This window comes from Sapajus apella, unplaced genomic scaffold (assembly GCF_009761245.1).
Source record: "Sapajus apella isolate SASKATOON/1434 unplaced genomic scaffold, GSC_monkey_1.0 scaffold177, whole genome shotgun sequence".
NCBI lineage: Eukaryota > Metazoa > Chordata > Mammalia > Primates > Cebidae > Sapajus > Sapajus apella.
Genome location: NW_022437117.1, coordinates 1,317,729 through 1,334,506, shown reverse-complemented (window position 1 = coordinate 1,334,506; position 16,778 = coordinate 1,317,729). Strand labels below are relative to the sequence as shown.

Sequence of the window (16,778 nt, the reverse complement as noted above, 5' to 3'; positions counted from 1 at the left end):
TAGGCCAGAGGAAGAACTTGATTTATTTTGAGAAGAATATCAACAGACATAGTCAGAGAATCTTTATCAAGTATCAGGCCAAAGTGTGAAGCAAAGCATCAGTGGAAAAATGCACAATTATGAAAAGTCAAACCATAGAGCTCAAAACAGGCTAAGGTAAGTGGCCCAAGGTACTAATTAATGTGAGGGTTTTTAGAGAACTGCTAGTGTGTGATACTGGTTTCGTGGTGTGTGGATGGCTCTGACTTGTTCAAAAGAGCATGATGATTAGATCATATTTATGTAGAGACTAACAGAAATTCAAACATTGGGGTTTCAGGGAGAGATTGTATCTGGGAGCAACAATATTAGGTTAATAAAGATAACTGGGGATTATAATGCAGATGAGATAGTTAGAACTAGTGGAGAATCAAAATGGGGCTTAAGGCAGGCAGGACGGTAGGTAATACCTAGTTTTAGGGAGATGCATGAGGCAGATTGAATGATCAGAAAGGTAGAAAAATATCGTAGAATCCTAACCAGTAGAGGGGGTCATTAAGGTTAAAATCAGCAGAGAGATTGAGAAGGACTAATGCCAAGAAAAAGACTTCCAAAGAACTACTTCAAGGTAAAACTGAGCCAGAGGCTATGTCAATAATATAAAGATGTGCGCATGCATCGGCATGCAGAGGCTTCAGTATTAAGATCTGTTCTTCAGAAGTCTGGTGTGTGGCTGACAAGGTAGGACAGTGGCCAAGGTAGCGATGGTAAACCAGTGATCTTTCTTTTTTAGGATAGCAGATATTTGTCCACTGAAGTCAAGACAATGACATGCATTGACTGTCTATAGCAACACTTTCTTTCTCACTAGGGAAGGAAAGTAGTTGGGTCTAGTTGCTTGTTTTGTTTTTGTTTTTTAATTTACATCACCAGTGTTTTCACATGATTATAAACTTGTAGTAAAATTTCTGATAAAAAACATATAACATGAAATTTATCAACTTAACCATTTTAAGTGTTCCATTCAGTAATGTTATGTGTAAGTATTTGCTTTGCTGTGAAACAGATCTCCAGAACATCTTCATTTTGCAAAACTGAAACCCTGTACCTTTTAAGCAACTCTTTTCCATTCTGCTAGTCCCTGGCAAGTGTTATTATACTTCCTGTTTCTATACATTTGGCTCCTCTAGATACCTCATATGTAGAATCATACGGTATTTTTTATTTTTGTGACTGGCTCACTACGCTTAGCATAATGCTCTCAAGCTTCATCCATGTTGTATCATGTGACAGGATTTCCTTCCTTTTTATGGAATGGTATGTGTATATGTATGTATATTGTTATGTGTATACCAATTTCATTTATCCATTCATTCGTCAGTGGATACCTACTTCTGCCATTTGACTCACAGTGGATACCTGTGAGTCATGCTTCTGTGAACATGGGTGTACAAATATGTCTTCAAGACCCTGTTTTTCATTTTGGATGTATACCCAGAAGTGGGATTGCTGAATCGTACGGTAGTTCTACTTTTAATTTTTTGAGTAACCTCCATGCTGTTTTTCATAAAAGTTGCATTATTTTATAATCGTACCAACGGTGCCCAAGGTTTCTAGTTTCTTCACATCTTTGCCAACAATTGTTGTTTTCTGGTTTATTTGTTTGTTTTGTAGTAGCTACCCTAATGGGTGTGAGGTAATATCTCATTGTGGTTTTGTATTTTCTCTGATGATTAGTGTTGAACATTTATTCATATGCTTATTGGCAATTTGTATATCATCTTTGGAGAAATGTCTTTTCCAGTCCTTTGCTCATTTTAAATTGGGTTATTTGATTTTTGTTGTTGAGTTGAAGATATTTTTATATTCTGGATATTCACTCTTTGTCAGATACCCAACTTGCAAATATTTTCTTTTCTTCCATAGGCTGCCTTTTCATTTTGTTTACTGTGTCCTTTGATGCACTAAACTTTTAACTTTGATGTCGTTGCATTTGTCTGTTTTTGCTTTTGTTGCATGAGCTTTTGATGTCATTTCCAAGAAGTCATTGACAAATCCAGTGTCATGAAGTTTTCCCCATGTGTTTACTTCTAGGAATTTTATAATTTCGAGTCTTATATTTAGATCCTTAGTTCATTTTGAATTAATTTTTGTGAATGGTGTCTATGATCCACCTTCATTCTTTTCCATGTAGATATCTAGTTTTCCCGGCACCATTTGTTGGAGAGACTGTTCTTTTCCCATTGAGTGGTCTTGGCACTCATGTCAAAGATCATTTTACCGTATACATGAGGACTTAAAAGTATTCGAAAGGTATACATTGAAAGAGTCTTTCTTTCACCTTTGTTCCTCATTTATCTCCTCCATAAAGATAATCACTGTTATTAGTTTCGCAGCTTTGTTTTGTTTTCTTGCATGGAGAGATTAAGTAATCCATTCACATGGTTCATGTAACAGACTATCCACTGAAAAAATGTGTTCCCACATCTGTCCTACTTCCTTTTTAAGCTGAGACTATTTCCTAAAGCTTTTTTCATATTATGAGCTTCCTTGTTCATTTTTACAAATGCAGAATATTCCATTGTATGGAATATTCTTTGTATGTCTGCTGATGAACTCTTTTCTGTAATTATTAAAAGCAGTGCTACAGTGAATAACTCAGAGTGTGTCATTTCATGAGTGGTCAAGTGTATTTGTAGGATGAGATTTCAAAATTGCTCTCTGTAGAGCATGTGCTAATTTATACTCCTACCAGCAGTATGAAATAGCATACTGTTTCATAATAGGGTTGTTGCTTTTTTTTTTTTTTTTTTTTTTTTTTTTTTTAACTTTGATCTTAGTGGTTTTGTGGCTTGAGGCCAGGGAAAAAATGTTCATGTTATATTATTTTTCTTAGTACAAGTGGTAATACAAGAGCATTTAATGTCATGAACTAAGCACCAGAGAGACTAATAGTGATTTGCATCAAGAACATGTAAAGTAACAGGTGAGCTGCAATAGCCTTTTTGCCTTTCTTCCTATAGAATTTTTTCATGCATGCCTTAGAGTGACTTTGTCAGTCATCTAGTCCTTCCTGACTGCGTGAAGTGTTGGGTCCTTTGGAAGTGTGTTAAGTAACAGTCTCATTAAATTGCCTATCAGTTAATGCTGTAGAACACTTGAACAAATATACAGTTAATATAAATAGAAGAAAAGCAGGCCTTAACAGTAAACTAATTTACTCCAGATGTTGCCAAATAGTGCCCTTCATATTTGGTAATGCTCCATATCTATTAATCACATCCTTTCCAAAGAAATCTCATAAGAGTGTAAACATTAGATAACAATACTGAAAGATTTTTTTTAAGGAGGAAGGATTGTTCCAATAGAAAATAGAAAGTATTTGAGAATTGGAAATATTTAAAAACATGTATATGTTCACAATGAAAGTTACTTTTAATTTGAACATTTCCTCTTTACTTTTCCTTAAGGCTATTTTTTTTTTTTTTTTTTTTCCCTTTTTTTTTTTTTTTTTTTGGATAATTGGTGAGGGGGTGGTGTTGGTTTGAGTGACAGCTGTGTTATGGTTTTGCCAATACAAGTTGTAATAGTTGACTATTTTCCTTGCCCTCTTTACCTTCTTTGATACACTTGGAATGAATACACAATGAATTTGGATCCTAGACTTGGTTTTGGATAGAGTTTACTAATGCCCTTCTATGTTTATGTAATTGCTGACTTTTAAAAAATCATCAAGTTGTTTTTTTAGCAAGTTCATTTTTTCTGATCAGTGAAGCAGAGGCTATGAGAACATGTAGTCACAGTATGGGAAAAGTTATGTTCTCTCAGTTATGTTTGTTACCACTGGAGAGTTCTTTCCCCTCATGGGAAGCATAAGAAAGCCAGCAATCTCTTGCTTTGGTTCAGATTTAAAATGTACAGAAGAAGCTTAACTCAAAATCACTGTAGACATAAATTTGGAGGTGAAAATATTTTTATAATGGGTAGAAAGAGGTTTATGTTAGCTTCTTTTTTGTTCCGTGGCTACTGTGTTTTCTGTTTGAATTTCCAAGTTGGTATACATAAATATTTTTAAAGCTGTTTGCCAGATTTTCATTAAAATGAATTTCTCAATATTTTAGAACTCTTTTGTATTTTGTTTTTTTTTTTTGAGACAGGGTCTCACTCTGTTGCTCAGGCAGGAGTATAGTGACACAGCCGTGGCTCACTGCAGACTTAACCTCTTGGGCACAGGTGATCCTCCTACCTCAGTCACCCAAGTAGCTGGGACTGCAGACACGCACCACCATGCTCAGCTAATTTTTTGTAGAGACGGTGTTTTGCTGTGTTGCCAAGGCTAGTCTTGAACTCTTGGACTCAAGTGATCCATGCCCCTCAGCCTCCCAAGCTGCTGGGTTTATAGACGTGAGCCATTGCACCCGGCCTACTTTGGAACTCTTAATATAAAGGATCCTTTTTTTTTTTTTTTTTTTTTTTTTTAAAGTATGTTCAGTCTTTAAAAAACAAATTCAACTATTGAAAAAGTTTTTCCTTTTTTCCTAGTGTATGAAGAAAACTTTCTTAGCATATAATTTTTTTAATATGTAAACTTCTGGTAAAGTCAGGATTTAGCAGGATTATATTTTAGATATAGAAAGTACTTCTGCAATTAATCATGATGGTTTTTTAATATCTATAATCCGGCTGGGAGCAGTGGCTCATGCCTGTAATCCCAGCACTTTGGGAGGCTGAGCCTGGCAGTTAACCTGAGGTCAAGAGTTAAAGACCAGCTTGGCCAACATATTGAAACCCCATCTTTATTAAAAATACAAAAATTAGCCAGGTGAGGTGGCAGGCACCTGTAATCCCAGCTACTCAAAAGGATGAGTCAGGAGAATTGCTTGAACCCAGAGGGTGGAGTTTGTTGTGAGCCTAGATTGCACCACTGCACTCCAGCTTGGGTGATGGAGTGAGACTCTGTCTCAAAAAAAAAAAAAAAAAAATCTGTAATCCTAAATTCTATAAAACATTCTTTCATACTAGGTTTTGAAGTACCATTGTGCTATAAGGATATCTCTTCAAAGTGGATATTTAAGTTTAATGTTTAGTTTGCATTTTTAAAAAATACCAACATGGCTTTTGATCAATTACAAATTCAATCACAAGTTTATCTTTCATATTATTCTTTGCTAGTACATTCTATTTTAACTACTAGACTTTATTTTTAAAGGAGTTTTAGATTACAGAAGTATAGTTCTGTGTACCCCCTTACTCCCCTCTGCCTCACCCGCAGTTTCCCCTGTTGGCATCTTACCTTAGTATGACATGTTTGTTAAAATCGATGAGCTAATATTGATACGTTACTATTGACTAGAATCTGTCCTTTATAGTAAGGTTCACTCTTTGTATTGTATATACTATAGGTTTTGACAAATATGTGATGACATTTATCCACCATTATAGAATAGTTTCATTGCCCTAAAACATGCCTTTTCATCTCTCCCTTTGTTTCTGCAGCAGACCCCTGATAACACTGGTCTTTTTACTGTTTGCATAATTTTGCCTTTTCCAGATGTCATGTAGTTGGAATCATATAGATGTCGTCTTTTCAGATTGACTTCCTTCACTTAGCAATGTGCATTTAAGGTTTTTCCACATATTTTCACCATTTAACAATTCATTTCTTTTAATCACAGAATACTATCCCATTGTATGATTGTACTACAGTTTATCAGTTCACCAATTGAAGGACATCTTGGTTGCCTCAAGGTTTTAGCAATTATAAATAAAGCTGCTTGAGCTTAAAACCTAGGTGATAGGTTGATAGGTGCAGCAAACTACCTTGGCACACGTTTACCTGTGCAACAAACCTGCACATGTATCCTGGAACTTAAAAAAAAAAGTTGGAAACAATACAAAAATACAAATAAAAAATAAAGCTGCTATAAATATTTGTGTGCAGGTTTTTGTGTAGCCATAGGTTTTCAGTTTATTTGAGTAAATAACAAGGATGCCGAATTTTATAGTAAGACTATATTTGATTTTGGAAGAAACTGCCAAACTGATTTCCCACCAGCAGTGAATGAGAGTTCCTGCCATTCTACATTCTTGTCAGCATTGATGTTGTCAGTGTTTTGGAATTTAGCTTTTCTAGTAGATATGTAAATGGTGTCTCATTGATGTTTTAGTATGCAGTTCTCTAATGACATATAATATTGAGCATCTTTCCGTATATTTATTTACCATCTATATATATCGTCTTCGGTGAAGTGTCCATTGAGATCTTTTTGCTCATTGTTTAGTTGAGTTGTTTATTTTCTTATTGTTGAGCTTTAAGTGTTCTTTTTATATTTTAGATAACAGTCCTTTATCAGTTATGTGTTTTGCAAAGATTTCCCCCCAGTCTGTGGCTTTTCTTTTAATTTTTTAAGAGTGTCCTTTGCAGAGCAGAAGTTATTAATTTTAACGAAATCCAACTTGTCCATTTTATTTTTCATGGATAATACTTTTGATGTTGTATCTAAAAAGTCATCACCATACCCAAAGTTAGTTAAATTTTCTCCTGTGTTATCTTCTAGACGCTAAGTTTTGTGTTTTACATTTAAGTCTCTGATCCATTTTGAGTTAATTTTTGTGAGCGGTATAGCCTGTGTAGATTTTTTTGCATATGGATGTTTAGTTGTTGCAACATAGTTTGCTGAAAAGACTGTTTTTTATTGAATTGCCTTGGCTTCTTTGTCAGAGATCAGTTGACTGTGTTTTTGTGGGGTCTATTGCTGGGCTCTCTGTTCTGTCACATTGATCTACAGTCATCCCTTGTACATCCATGGGATATTGGTTCTAGGACCTCCAACAGGTACCAAAATCCACAGGTTCTGCAGTCCCTTATATAAAATGGTATAGTATTTGCATACAACCTACACATATCCTCCCATATACTTTATTTTATTTTATTTTTATTGTACTTTAGGTTTTGGGGTACATGTGCAGATCATGCAGGATTGTTGCATAGGTACATAAATGGCAAGGTGGTTTGCTGCCTTCCTCCCCCATCACCTATATTTGGTATTTCTCCCCACGTTATCCTTCCCCACCCTCCCAACCCCCCGCTGTCCGTCCCTTAGTCCCCCCACAACAGACCGCAGTATGTGATGCTCCCTTCCCTGTGTCCATGTGTTCTAATTGTTCAACACCTGCCTATGAGTGATACCATGCGGTGTTTGATTTTCTGTTCCTGTGTTAGTTTGCTGAGAATGATGGTTTCCAGATTCATCCATGTTCCCTATGAAGGACATGAACTCATCGTTTTTTATGGCTGCATAGTATTCCATGGTGTATATGTGCCACATTTTCTTTATCCAGTCTATTGTTGATGGACATTTGGGTTGGTTCCAGGTCTTTGCTATTGTAAACAGTGCTGCAATGAACATATATGTGCATATGTCTTTATAATAGAACAATTTATGATTCTTTGGGTATAGATACCCAGTAATGGGATTGCTGGGTCAAATGGTATTTCTATTTCTAGGTCCTTGAGGAATCGCCACACTGTCTTCCACAATGGTTGAACTAATTTACACTCCCACCAACTGTGTAAAAGTGTTCCTATTTCTTCACATCCTCTCCAGCATCTGTTGTCTCCAGATTTTTTAATGATTGCCATTCTTACTTGTGTGAGGTGGTATCTCATTGTGGTTTTGATTTGCATTTCTCTAATGACCACTGATGATGAGCATTTTTTCATATGTTTGTCGGCCTCATAGATGTCTTCTTTTGTAAAGTGTCTGTTCATATCCTTTGCCCACTTTTGAATAGGCTTGTATGTTTTTTTCATGTAAATCTGTTTTAGTTCTTTGTAGAGTCTGGATATTAGCCCTTTGTCAAATGGGTAGATTGCAAAAAATTTTTCCCGTTCTGTTGGTTGCCAATTCACTCTAACGATTGTTTCCTTTGCTGTACAGAAGCTCTGGAGTTTAATTAGATCCCATTTGTCTAATTGGGCTTTTGTTGCCATTGCTTTTGGTGTTTTAGCCACGAAGTCCTTGCCTATGCCTATATCCCGAATGGTTTTGCATAGGTTTTCTTATAGGGTTTTTATGGTGTTAGGTCTTATTTAGATCTTTAATCCATCTGGAGTTAATTTTAGTGTAAGGTATCAGGAAGGGGTCCAGTTTCTGCTTTCTGCACATGGCTAGCCAGTTTTCCAATACCATTTATTAAACAGGGAATCCTTTCTTCACTGCTTGTTTTTGTCAGGTTTGTCAAAGATCAGATGATTGTAGATGTGTGGTGTTGCTTCTGAGGCCTCTGTTCTGTTCCATTGGTCTATGTGTATGTTTTGGTACCAGTACCATGCTGTTTTGATTACAGTGGCCTTGTAGTATTGTTTGAAGTCAGGCAGCATGATGCCTCCCGCTTTGTTCTTTTTGCTTAGGATTGTTTTGGCTATGGGGTCTCTCTTTTGGTTCCATATGAAGTTTGAAGTGGTTTATTCCAGTTCTGTGAAGAAGATCATTGGTAGCTTGATGGGGATAGTGTTGAATCTATAAATTACTTTGGGCAATATGGCCGTTTTCACGATGTTGAGTCTTCCCAATCGTGAGCGTGGAATGTTTTTCCATCTGTTTGTGTCCTCTCTTATTTCATTGAGCAATGGCTTGTAGTTCTCCTTGAAGAGGTCCTTTACATGCTCTGTTAGTTGTATTCCTAGGTATTTTATTCTCTTTGTAGCAATTGTGAATGGGAGTTCACTTTTGATTTGGCTCTCTGTCTGTTATTGGTGTATAGAAATGCTTTGATTTCTGCACATTGATTTTGTATCCTGAGACTTTGCTGAATTTGCTTCTCAGTTTCAGGAGATTTTGGGCTGAGATGATGTGGTCTTCTAAATGTACAATCATGTCATCTGTAAATAGAGACAATTTGGCTTCCTCTTTTCCTAATTGAATACCCTTTATTTCTTTTTCTTGCCTGATTGCTCTGGCTAGAACTTCCAATACTATATTGAATAGGAGTGGTGAGAGAGGACCTTCTTGTCTTGTGCCAGATTTCAAAGGGAATGCTTCCAGTTTTTACCTGTTCAATATGATATTGGCTGTGAGTTTGTCATAAATAGCTTTTATTATTTTCTGATATGTTCCATTGATACCTAGTTTATTGAGGGTTTTTAGCATAAAGGGCTGTTGAATTTTGTCAAAGACCTCTGCGTCTGTTGAGATAATCATATGGTTTTTGTTTTTGGTTCTGTTTATGTGATGCATTATGTGTATAGACTTGCGTATTTTGAACCAGCCTTGCATCCCCAGGATAAGGCCTACTTGGTCATGATAAATAAGCTTTTTGATTTGCTGTTGCATTGTTTGCCAATATTTTATCAAACATTTTTGCGTCGATGTTCATCATGGATATTGGCCTAAAGTTTTCTTTTTCAGTTGTCTCTCTCCCTGGTTTTGGTATTAGGATGATGATGGTCTCATAAAATGATTTGGGAAGGATTCCTTCTTTTTGTATTGTTTGGAATAGTTTCAGAAGGAATGGTACCAGCTCTACTTTGTACGTCTGGTAGAATTCGGCTGTAAACCTGTCTGGACCTGGGCTTTTTTTAGTTGGTAGGCTTTTAATTGCTGCCTCCACTTCAGCCCTTGTTATTGGTCTATTCCGGGTTTCAACTTCTTCCTGGTTTAGTCTTGGGAGAGTGCAAGTGTCCAGGAATTTATCCATTTCTTCCAGATTTACTGGTTTGTGTGCATATAGTTGTTTGTAGTAATCTCTGATGGTAGTTTGTATTTCTGTGGAATCGTTGGAGATGTCCCTGTTTTCGTTTTTTATTGCATCTATTTGATTCTTCTCTCTTTTCTCTTTTATTAGGCTGGCTAGCAGTCTTATCTATTTTGTTGATCTTTTCAAAAAACAAGCTCCTGGATTTGTTGATTTTTTTGAAGGCTTTTTTTGTGTGTGTGTCTCTGTCTCGTTTAGTTCTGCTCTGATCTTAGTTATTTCTTGTCTTCTGCTAGCTTTTGAATTTTTTTGATCTTGTTCCTCTAGCTCCTTCAATTTAGATGATAGGGTGTTGATTTTACACCTTTCTTTGCTCCTCATATGGGCATATATTGCTATGAATATATGAATCCTCTTGACACTGCTTTAAGTGTGTCCCAGAGATTCTGGTATGTTGTGTCTTTGTTCTTGTTGGTTTCAAAGAACATCTTTATTTCTGCCATCATTTCATTGTTTATCCAGTTGACCTTTGGGAGGCAGTTGTTCATTTTCCATGAAGTTATGTGGTTTTGAGTTTGTTTCTTAATCCTGAGTTCTAATTTGATTGCACTGTGGTCTGAGAGAATGTTTGTTATGATTTCCGTTCTTTTGCATTTGCTGAGGAATGATGTACTTCCAATTATGTGGTCGATTTTAGAGTATGTGTGATGTGGTGCTGAGAAGAATGTATATTCTATGGATTTGGGGTTAAGAGTTCTGTAAATGTCTATTAAGTTCGCTTGGTCCAGCTCTACATTCAAGTCCTGCATTTCCTTGTTGATTTTCTGTCTCTTTCATCTGTCCAATATTGACAGAGGAGTGTTAAAGTCTCCCACTGTTATTGTGTGGGAGCCTAAGTCTCTTGGTAGGTCGTTAAGGACTTGCTTTATGTGTCTGTGTGCTCCTGCATTGGGTACATATATATTTAGGTTAGTTAGTTCTTCTTGTTGCATTGATCCTTTTATCATTATGTAATACCCTTGTTTGTCTCTTTTGAACTTTGTTGGTTTAAAGTTCATTTTATCAGAGACTAGGATTGCCACCCATGCTTTTTTCTGCTCTTCATTTACTTGGTAAATCTTCTTCCATCCCTTTATTTTGAGCCTATTTGTGTCTTTGCATGTGAAATGGGTCTCCTGAATACAGCACACTGATGGTTCTTGGCTTTTTATCCAATTGGCTGGTCTGTGTCTTTTGATTGGGGCATTTAGCCCATTTACATTTAATGTTAATATTGTTATGTGTCACTTTGATCCTGCTGTTTTATTACTGGTTGGTTGTTTTGCCCTTTGGTTGGCGTAATATCTTCATTGCGTCTTTGGTCTTACCATTTGGTTCTTTTTTGCAGTGGCTGGTGGTGGTTTTTCCTTTCTGTGTTTAGTGCTTTCCTCGGGAGCTCTTGTAGGGCAGGTCTGGTAATGACAAAATCTCTCGGCAATTGCTTGTCCATAAAGGATTTTATTTCTCTATCACTTATGAAGCTTAGTTTGGCTGGATGTGAAATTCTGGGTAAGAGATAAGCCCGTACCCAGTTGCCCAGGCTGGAGTGCAGTGGTATGATCCTAGCTCACTGCAGCCTCAAACTCCTCTGCTCAGGCAATCCTCCTGCTTCCGCCTCCCAAGTAGCTGGGACTACAGGTGTGCACTACTGTGCCTGGCTAATTTTTAAATTTTTTGTAGAGACAGGGTCTCTTTTTGTTTCCCAGGCTAGTTTTGAACTCTTGGCTTCAAGCAATTCTCCTGCCCCAACCTCTCAACATGCTGGGATTACAGGTGTGATCCACTATGTTTGGCTTCCCATATACTTTAAATACATTATTTATAGTACCTAATATAGTATATATGCTATTTAAATAGTTGTTTTGTTATTGTATTTTTTTTTTCCAAATCTTTTTTATTTGAGGTTGGTTGAAGCAGATGTAGAACATGTGGATATGGAGGTCCAACTGTATTTGTCATTTTCATCGTCAATTTCATATTTATTTCAGTGAAATACCTTGCTTGGTCAAGTCTGAGTTTCAAACAATTGTGTATCAAAAATTTTTGAGTTTCAAAAAATTTTGTAAATACAAACATTTTAGAACTGCTTATTATTTTTATAGTTATCTTGTGGTGAACTTTTTTTTTTTTTTTCTTTATTTTTTTTTTTTTTTTTTGAGGCAGAATCTTACTCCATTGCCCATGCCTGGGTGCAGTGGCATGATCTCAGCTCACTACAACATCTGCCTCCCAGGTTCAAGCAATCCTCCTGCTTCAGCCTCCCAAGTAGCTGGGAGTACAGGTGTGCACCAGCATGCCAAGCTACCTTTGTATTTTTAGTAAAGATGGAGTTTTGCCATGTTGGCCAGGTGTCAGACTCCTGACCTCAGGTGATCCACCCACTTTGGCCTCCCAAAGTGCTGGGATTACAGGCGTGAGCCACCATGCCTGGCCAACCTTTTATAAATGGAATAGTTTTTCATGACATTTATGAAAAGCAGATTTTATTTTTCAAATTTTGTTGAAGGGGAAGCCAACCATTCCTTTTTGTTGAAATATATATTTGAAATGGATCTTTTATTTCTCCTTATAAAATCCCTTTATAAACCCTTTTTTAAGTTAAATTTAATTTTTTTTATTATACTTTTAACTTTTGGGGTACATGTGCAGAACATGCAGGTTTGTTACATAGGTATACCCGTGCCGTGGTGGTTTGCTGCATCCATCACCCCGTCATCTACATTAGGTATTTCTCCTAATGCTATTCATCCTCTAGCCCCCCCACCTCCTGCTATCCCTCCCCTAGCCCCCCACCCTCTGACAGGCCCCAGTGTGTGATGTTTCCCTCCCTGTGTCCACGTGTTCTCATCATTCAACATGCACTTATGATTGAGAACATGCATAAACCCTTTTTAAAATAAGGGTTTTATAAGGTGAAACAAATATGGTTCATTGTGACAACCTAGAAATTAACCTAGATTTTCTAGCAAAATATTACTTTAGAATTTAGAATATTAAAGATTAATTATTGAATCCTTACTCTCTACAGACACAGTTTTAGGTGCTTTATAAACCACTAGCTTATTTAATCCTCATAGGAATCTTAACATTTTTATTATTCTCATTTTATAGATGAGCAAACCAAGGCTTAGGGAAATTACATAACTGCCCAAGGTTGTACACGCTAGCACATGGCAGAGCTGGGATTCAACCCTGGTATGTCTGACTCTGCAGCCCAAATCACCACATTCCCTTGTGAGCTCATACTCTATGAGAGATGAATTTGTAAGAAAGGTTATTTTATAAAAGATTCATTCTTTGTAAGTTTTTCAATCATTACACTTATAGTCTTTCCACCCTTGGATAGAGGACATATCAGATATTAAACTGATAAGAACAGATACTGTACTTGATCTTAGCCAAAAGGCCAAGAAGTGATCTCTTTTCCTGCCCCCACTTGGGAAGAGTGGCCATATTTGTGAAATCAAGGAAAAAAATTTTTAAGTATTTAAGAATTACTAATTTTACAAGTTTCTGGATATGGATTGAGACATAAAATCATATAATTTGATCCTGAAATAAACTATTTATTTAGAATTCAGAGCTATCTGTATCATAAAGCAATTCTGTCTCTTTTTAAAAAAATGTTGGTCATATGTTCAGATTGACCAGCATTTGAGATTTCTTTAGTTTCCAAGTAAAGCAGGGCTTTCTTCCTTACTCCTTAAGAAACAACCCTCTAATGTTTTACATGATAGGTTGTAGGATATGACAATATAACATCATGTTCTTTATCTGACTTCTGTAATCAAAAGGTTTTACAAATTTAAGTACTGAGAGTGTCATACCACATAAGGCATAGATTTTTTAAGCCTAAAATACCACCATGTAAAACAAGAGTGATTCAGCTAAGTGCATATATTTTAAAGCAGCTTCCCTACTTATGCTGCTACTGTGCTGTAGTATAAACAAATCACTGAGGGTACTTCCCCAGGTATCTCTGAGTTTGTTTGGGTTTGTCTTGTTAATTCTTACCTAGAGGTGTGCAATTGTTTTCTCCTTCTTAAGTTCAATTAAATTAAGAAAACTCTTTTTTAAGCAGCTTGAGGCTATTATATTGGAGTGTTGATGTTAATGGATTTCCTTCTTAATTTCCAAACAGAGCATCATTTTGCAGATGTCGTACTTAGTGAAGAATTTCTCAATCTTGGCATTGAACAAGTGTGCAGCTTAATCTCAAGTGACAAACTTACCATTTCCTCAGAAGAGAAGGTAAGGATATTTTTCTTTTCCCAGCATGCAATGATGTTTCCTTTGTTTTTTTTTTTTAATTTCACTTTGTTTTGTAGCTTTGCGATCCTGTATGTGTAGTGGCACCCAGTGATGTTTCCTCTGGAAGTTAAGAAACTTAGCTAGTTACTTCAGGAAAGGATTCTGGAGAAAAAAAAGAAACTCAGGACTTGTTGATTGTCTATGTAAATTACTCTGTGTCTTCACTTTGTGGGAGGTTCCCTACATTTTTAGACGTAGAGTTTTGTACTTGACCTCCACAGCAAGAGCTTGTGCACGTTAAACTATCTGAAACAAATGCTTTTTTGGAAACCAGTTTCTTCCTACAACTTGATGTGTATAGGAATTACGATATGAACACAATATTTGTTACTAAAGTAGTTTCCCTGTCTTCTGAGTTGAAAGAGGTTACCTAGAATGGCAAAGTTTTGGTAGTTCTAGACTGAGCATTCTTGATTGTCACCTTCCTTTAGGTTGGTTGATGGTCACCTTCCTTTAAGTTAGTTCTCTGTGACATAATACCTCACTCTGCCAATCGGTCCATCCTTCCTGCCTCCCTCCCTTTCTCCCTCTCTGTGCAGCTACTGCTTCTGATTGTAGTCTTTTGTCTCTCCACATTTTGGGTTGCCTTTGTCAGCCACCTGCACTTTTCATATAGCTGGAGAGAGAAGCTCCTGTTAGTGGGCTGTTTTTCTTTGGGTGGGTTTTGTAGCACATGGAAATCAGAGCACAAAAGCTGTGAAAACATTGTGCTTAGAGGAAATGAAACTTGAGTTTCTCCTTTATGTGCTTTGCATTTAAAGTTGTGTAAACTCTGATTCTCTTTCTCAAGGATATTCATTTCATCTGGGGGTAAAAGACACATTTACTCTAATATTTACATTATTAAAAAATGTGAAAGTGTTTGTGAGATATATAATATTAGCATACTAGAAATACAGAGGATGATGACATTAACTGTTCACTTTTAATAGACAGTATTGAGTGCCTATTTTGTACCAGACACTGTCATGGGCTCCTGGAGAAGAGTAGCAAAATAGAATTTGTTACCCATAGACTAGTGAAACAGCCAGTAGGGTAAATAATTGATTGCAGAATGCTGTAAAGGGTACCGTGGGAGTATTTGTTTTTTCCAGGGATGGGGATAGGGATGGGGATGGTAGATCAGCTTGGTTCAGATATATATTTCAAGTCTTTTATGAGTCTGAGTTTGCCAGAGAAATAGGGATGGGTGGGAATGCAGAGGGCATTCCAGCTAAAAGAAGCAGAATATACAAATGTAAAGATGTGTGAAAGAATAATTGTATTCAGTGTGTTCAGGATGATGGGAATTTAGAATATGAGAGAGTGGTGGAAGATAAAATAGGAAGATGATATAATAAAATATCTTCTCAGTTATGTTAGAGAAAACTAACTTTATTGTAGTGATGAAGAGCCTTAGAAGGGTTTTAAACAAGAGGAGAAAACCATGCTAAAACCTGTATTATAGAAATATCATGAGGGCTGTTGTGGTTTTCTGCTGCTACCTAAGTCATTACAAAATGTAAAAACATAAACAATAACCATTTTATTATGCTGACAATTCTATGGTCAGAATTCATGCAGAACAATAAGGACAGCTTGTCTCTGCCCCACAGTGTGTGAGGCCTCAGCTAAGGTGACACAGATGGCTGGAGATATCTGGCATGGTTCTATTGTAGCCATAGATCTGGAGCTTCAGTTCTTCTGCACATGGCATCTTATGGATCTGTAATGCCCAGTCTGTCTCCTCCACTCACTTTTGTCTGGCTCCTGGGCTCAGGATTGATTGATCTTTCTCTAGGTCTTCCTCTCTCTCCCCTCCCTTTCTTCTCTGTAACTTGCTTGGGTTTCTCATGGCGTGGTGGTTTCAAGTAGCCAGACTTCTTTTTTTTTTTGCCATTTATTTATTTTATTGCATTTTAGGTTTTGGGGTACATGTGAAGAACATGCAAGATTGTTGCATAGGTACACACGTGGCAGTGTGATTTTCTGCCTTCCTCCCCATCACCGACATCTGGCATCTCTCCCCTTGCTATCTCTCCCCAAATCCCCACCCCCACTGTCCCTCCGCTATTTCCCCCCAACTGACCCCAGTGTGTAGTGCCCCCCTCCCTGTGTCCATGTGTTCTCATTGTTCAACACCCGCCTGTGAGTGAGAACGTGCGGTGTTTGATCTTCTGCTCTTCTGTCAGTTTGCTGAGAATGATGGTTTCCAGGTTCATCCATGTCCCTACAAAGGACACAAACTCATCGTTTTTGATTCAAGCAGCCAGACTTCTTACATGACATTTGGCTTCCTTCAAATGAGCATTTCAAGAGACCAAAGTAAAAGTAGCGAGGCTGCTTAAGACCTCCCTTCAGAAATCACAGTGTCACTTCGTCCACACCCTACTGGTTACACAGGGCCAGCTTAGATTCAGTGTGGAAGGTTCCTGTATAAGGGTATGGTTCTGGGAGATGTGGTTTATTAGGAGATTATCTTTGGAGACTAGCTATCGTGGTGGTGGGCAGAATAGACCAAAAATGAGGTGAGGGCCCCATAAGAGGATGTTGAACTCATACCAGTGAGCAGTAGGTTTTGATGTGGGATGGTAGAAGCAGGGGGTAGAGAAGACAGAACTGAGAAATATTAGATAGAATTGCCAGAAAGCAAACTGTCTTGTTCACATAATCTCTAGCACCTGACACATAGAGACACTTGATAAATACTTGTTGACAGAATGAATTAAATAGGGGTGGTAATTTTAATGTGCATTGTTTTTAGTTTCTGGCTT

The 16,778-nt window shown here is 37.1% G+C and overlaps 1 protein-coding gene and 1 non-coding gene across 8 annotated transcripts in view; one reads left to right on the top strand and one right to left on the bottom strand.

The window, feature by feature from the left end:
• KLHL2 (kelch like family member 2) overlaps nucleotides 1-16,778 on the top strand; it is a 117,566-nt gene that overhangs the window by 73,582 nt on the left and 27,206 nt on the right. For 6 of the 7 annotated variants that reach the window (XR_004265428.1, XM_032268260.1, XM_032268264.1 and 3 more), the window contains one exon: nucleotides 13,856-13,965. Coding sequence is in view for 5 of the 7 variants with exons in the window: in XM_032268260.1 (XP_032124151.1) it covers nucleotides 13,856-13,965 (110 nt within the window). In the remaining 2 variants the exon portion in view is untranslated. Of the gene's footprint in view, nucleotides 1-13,853; nucleotides 13,966-16,778 lie in introns of all 7 variants that reach the window. The other variant, XM_032268265.1, reaches the window with a different exon arrangement.
• LOC116542997 lies at nucleotides 12,944-13,132 on the bottom strand. The gene has a single exon (XR_004265435.1). It is a non-coding gene; the product is annotated as a U2 spliceosomal RNA (small nuclear RNA).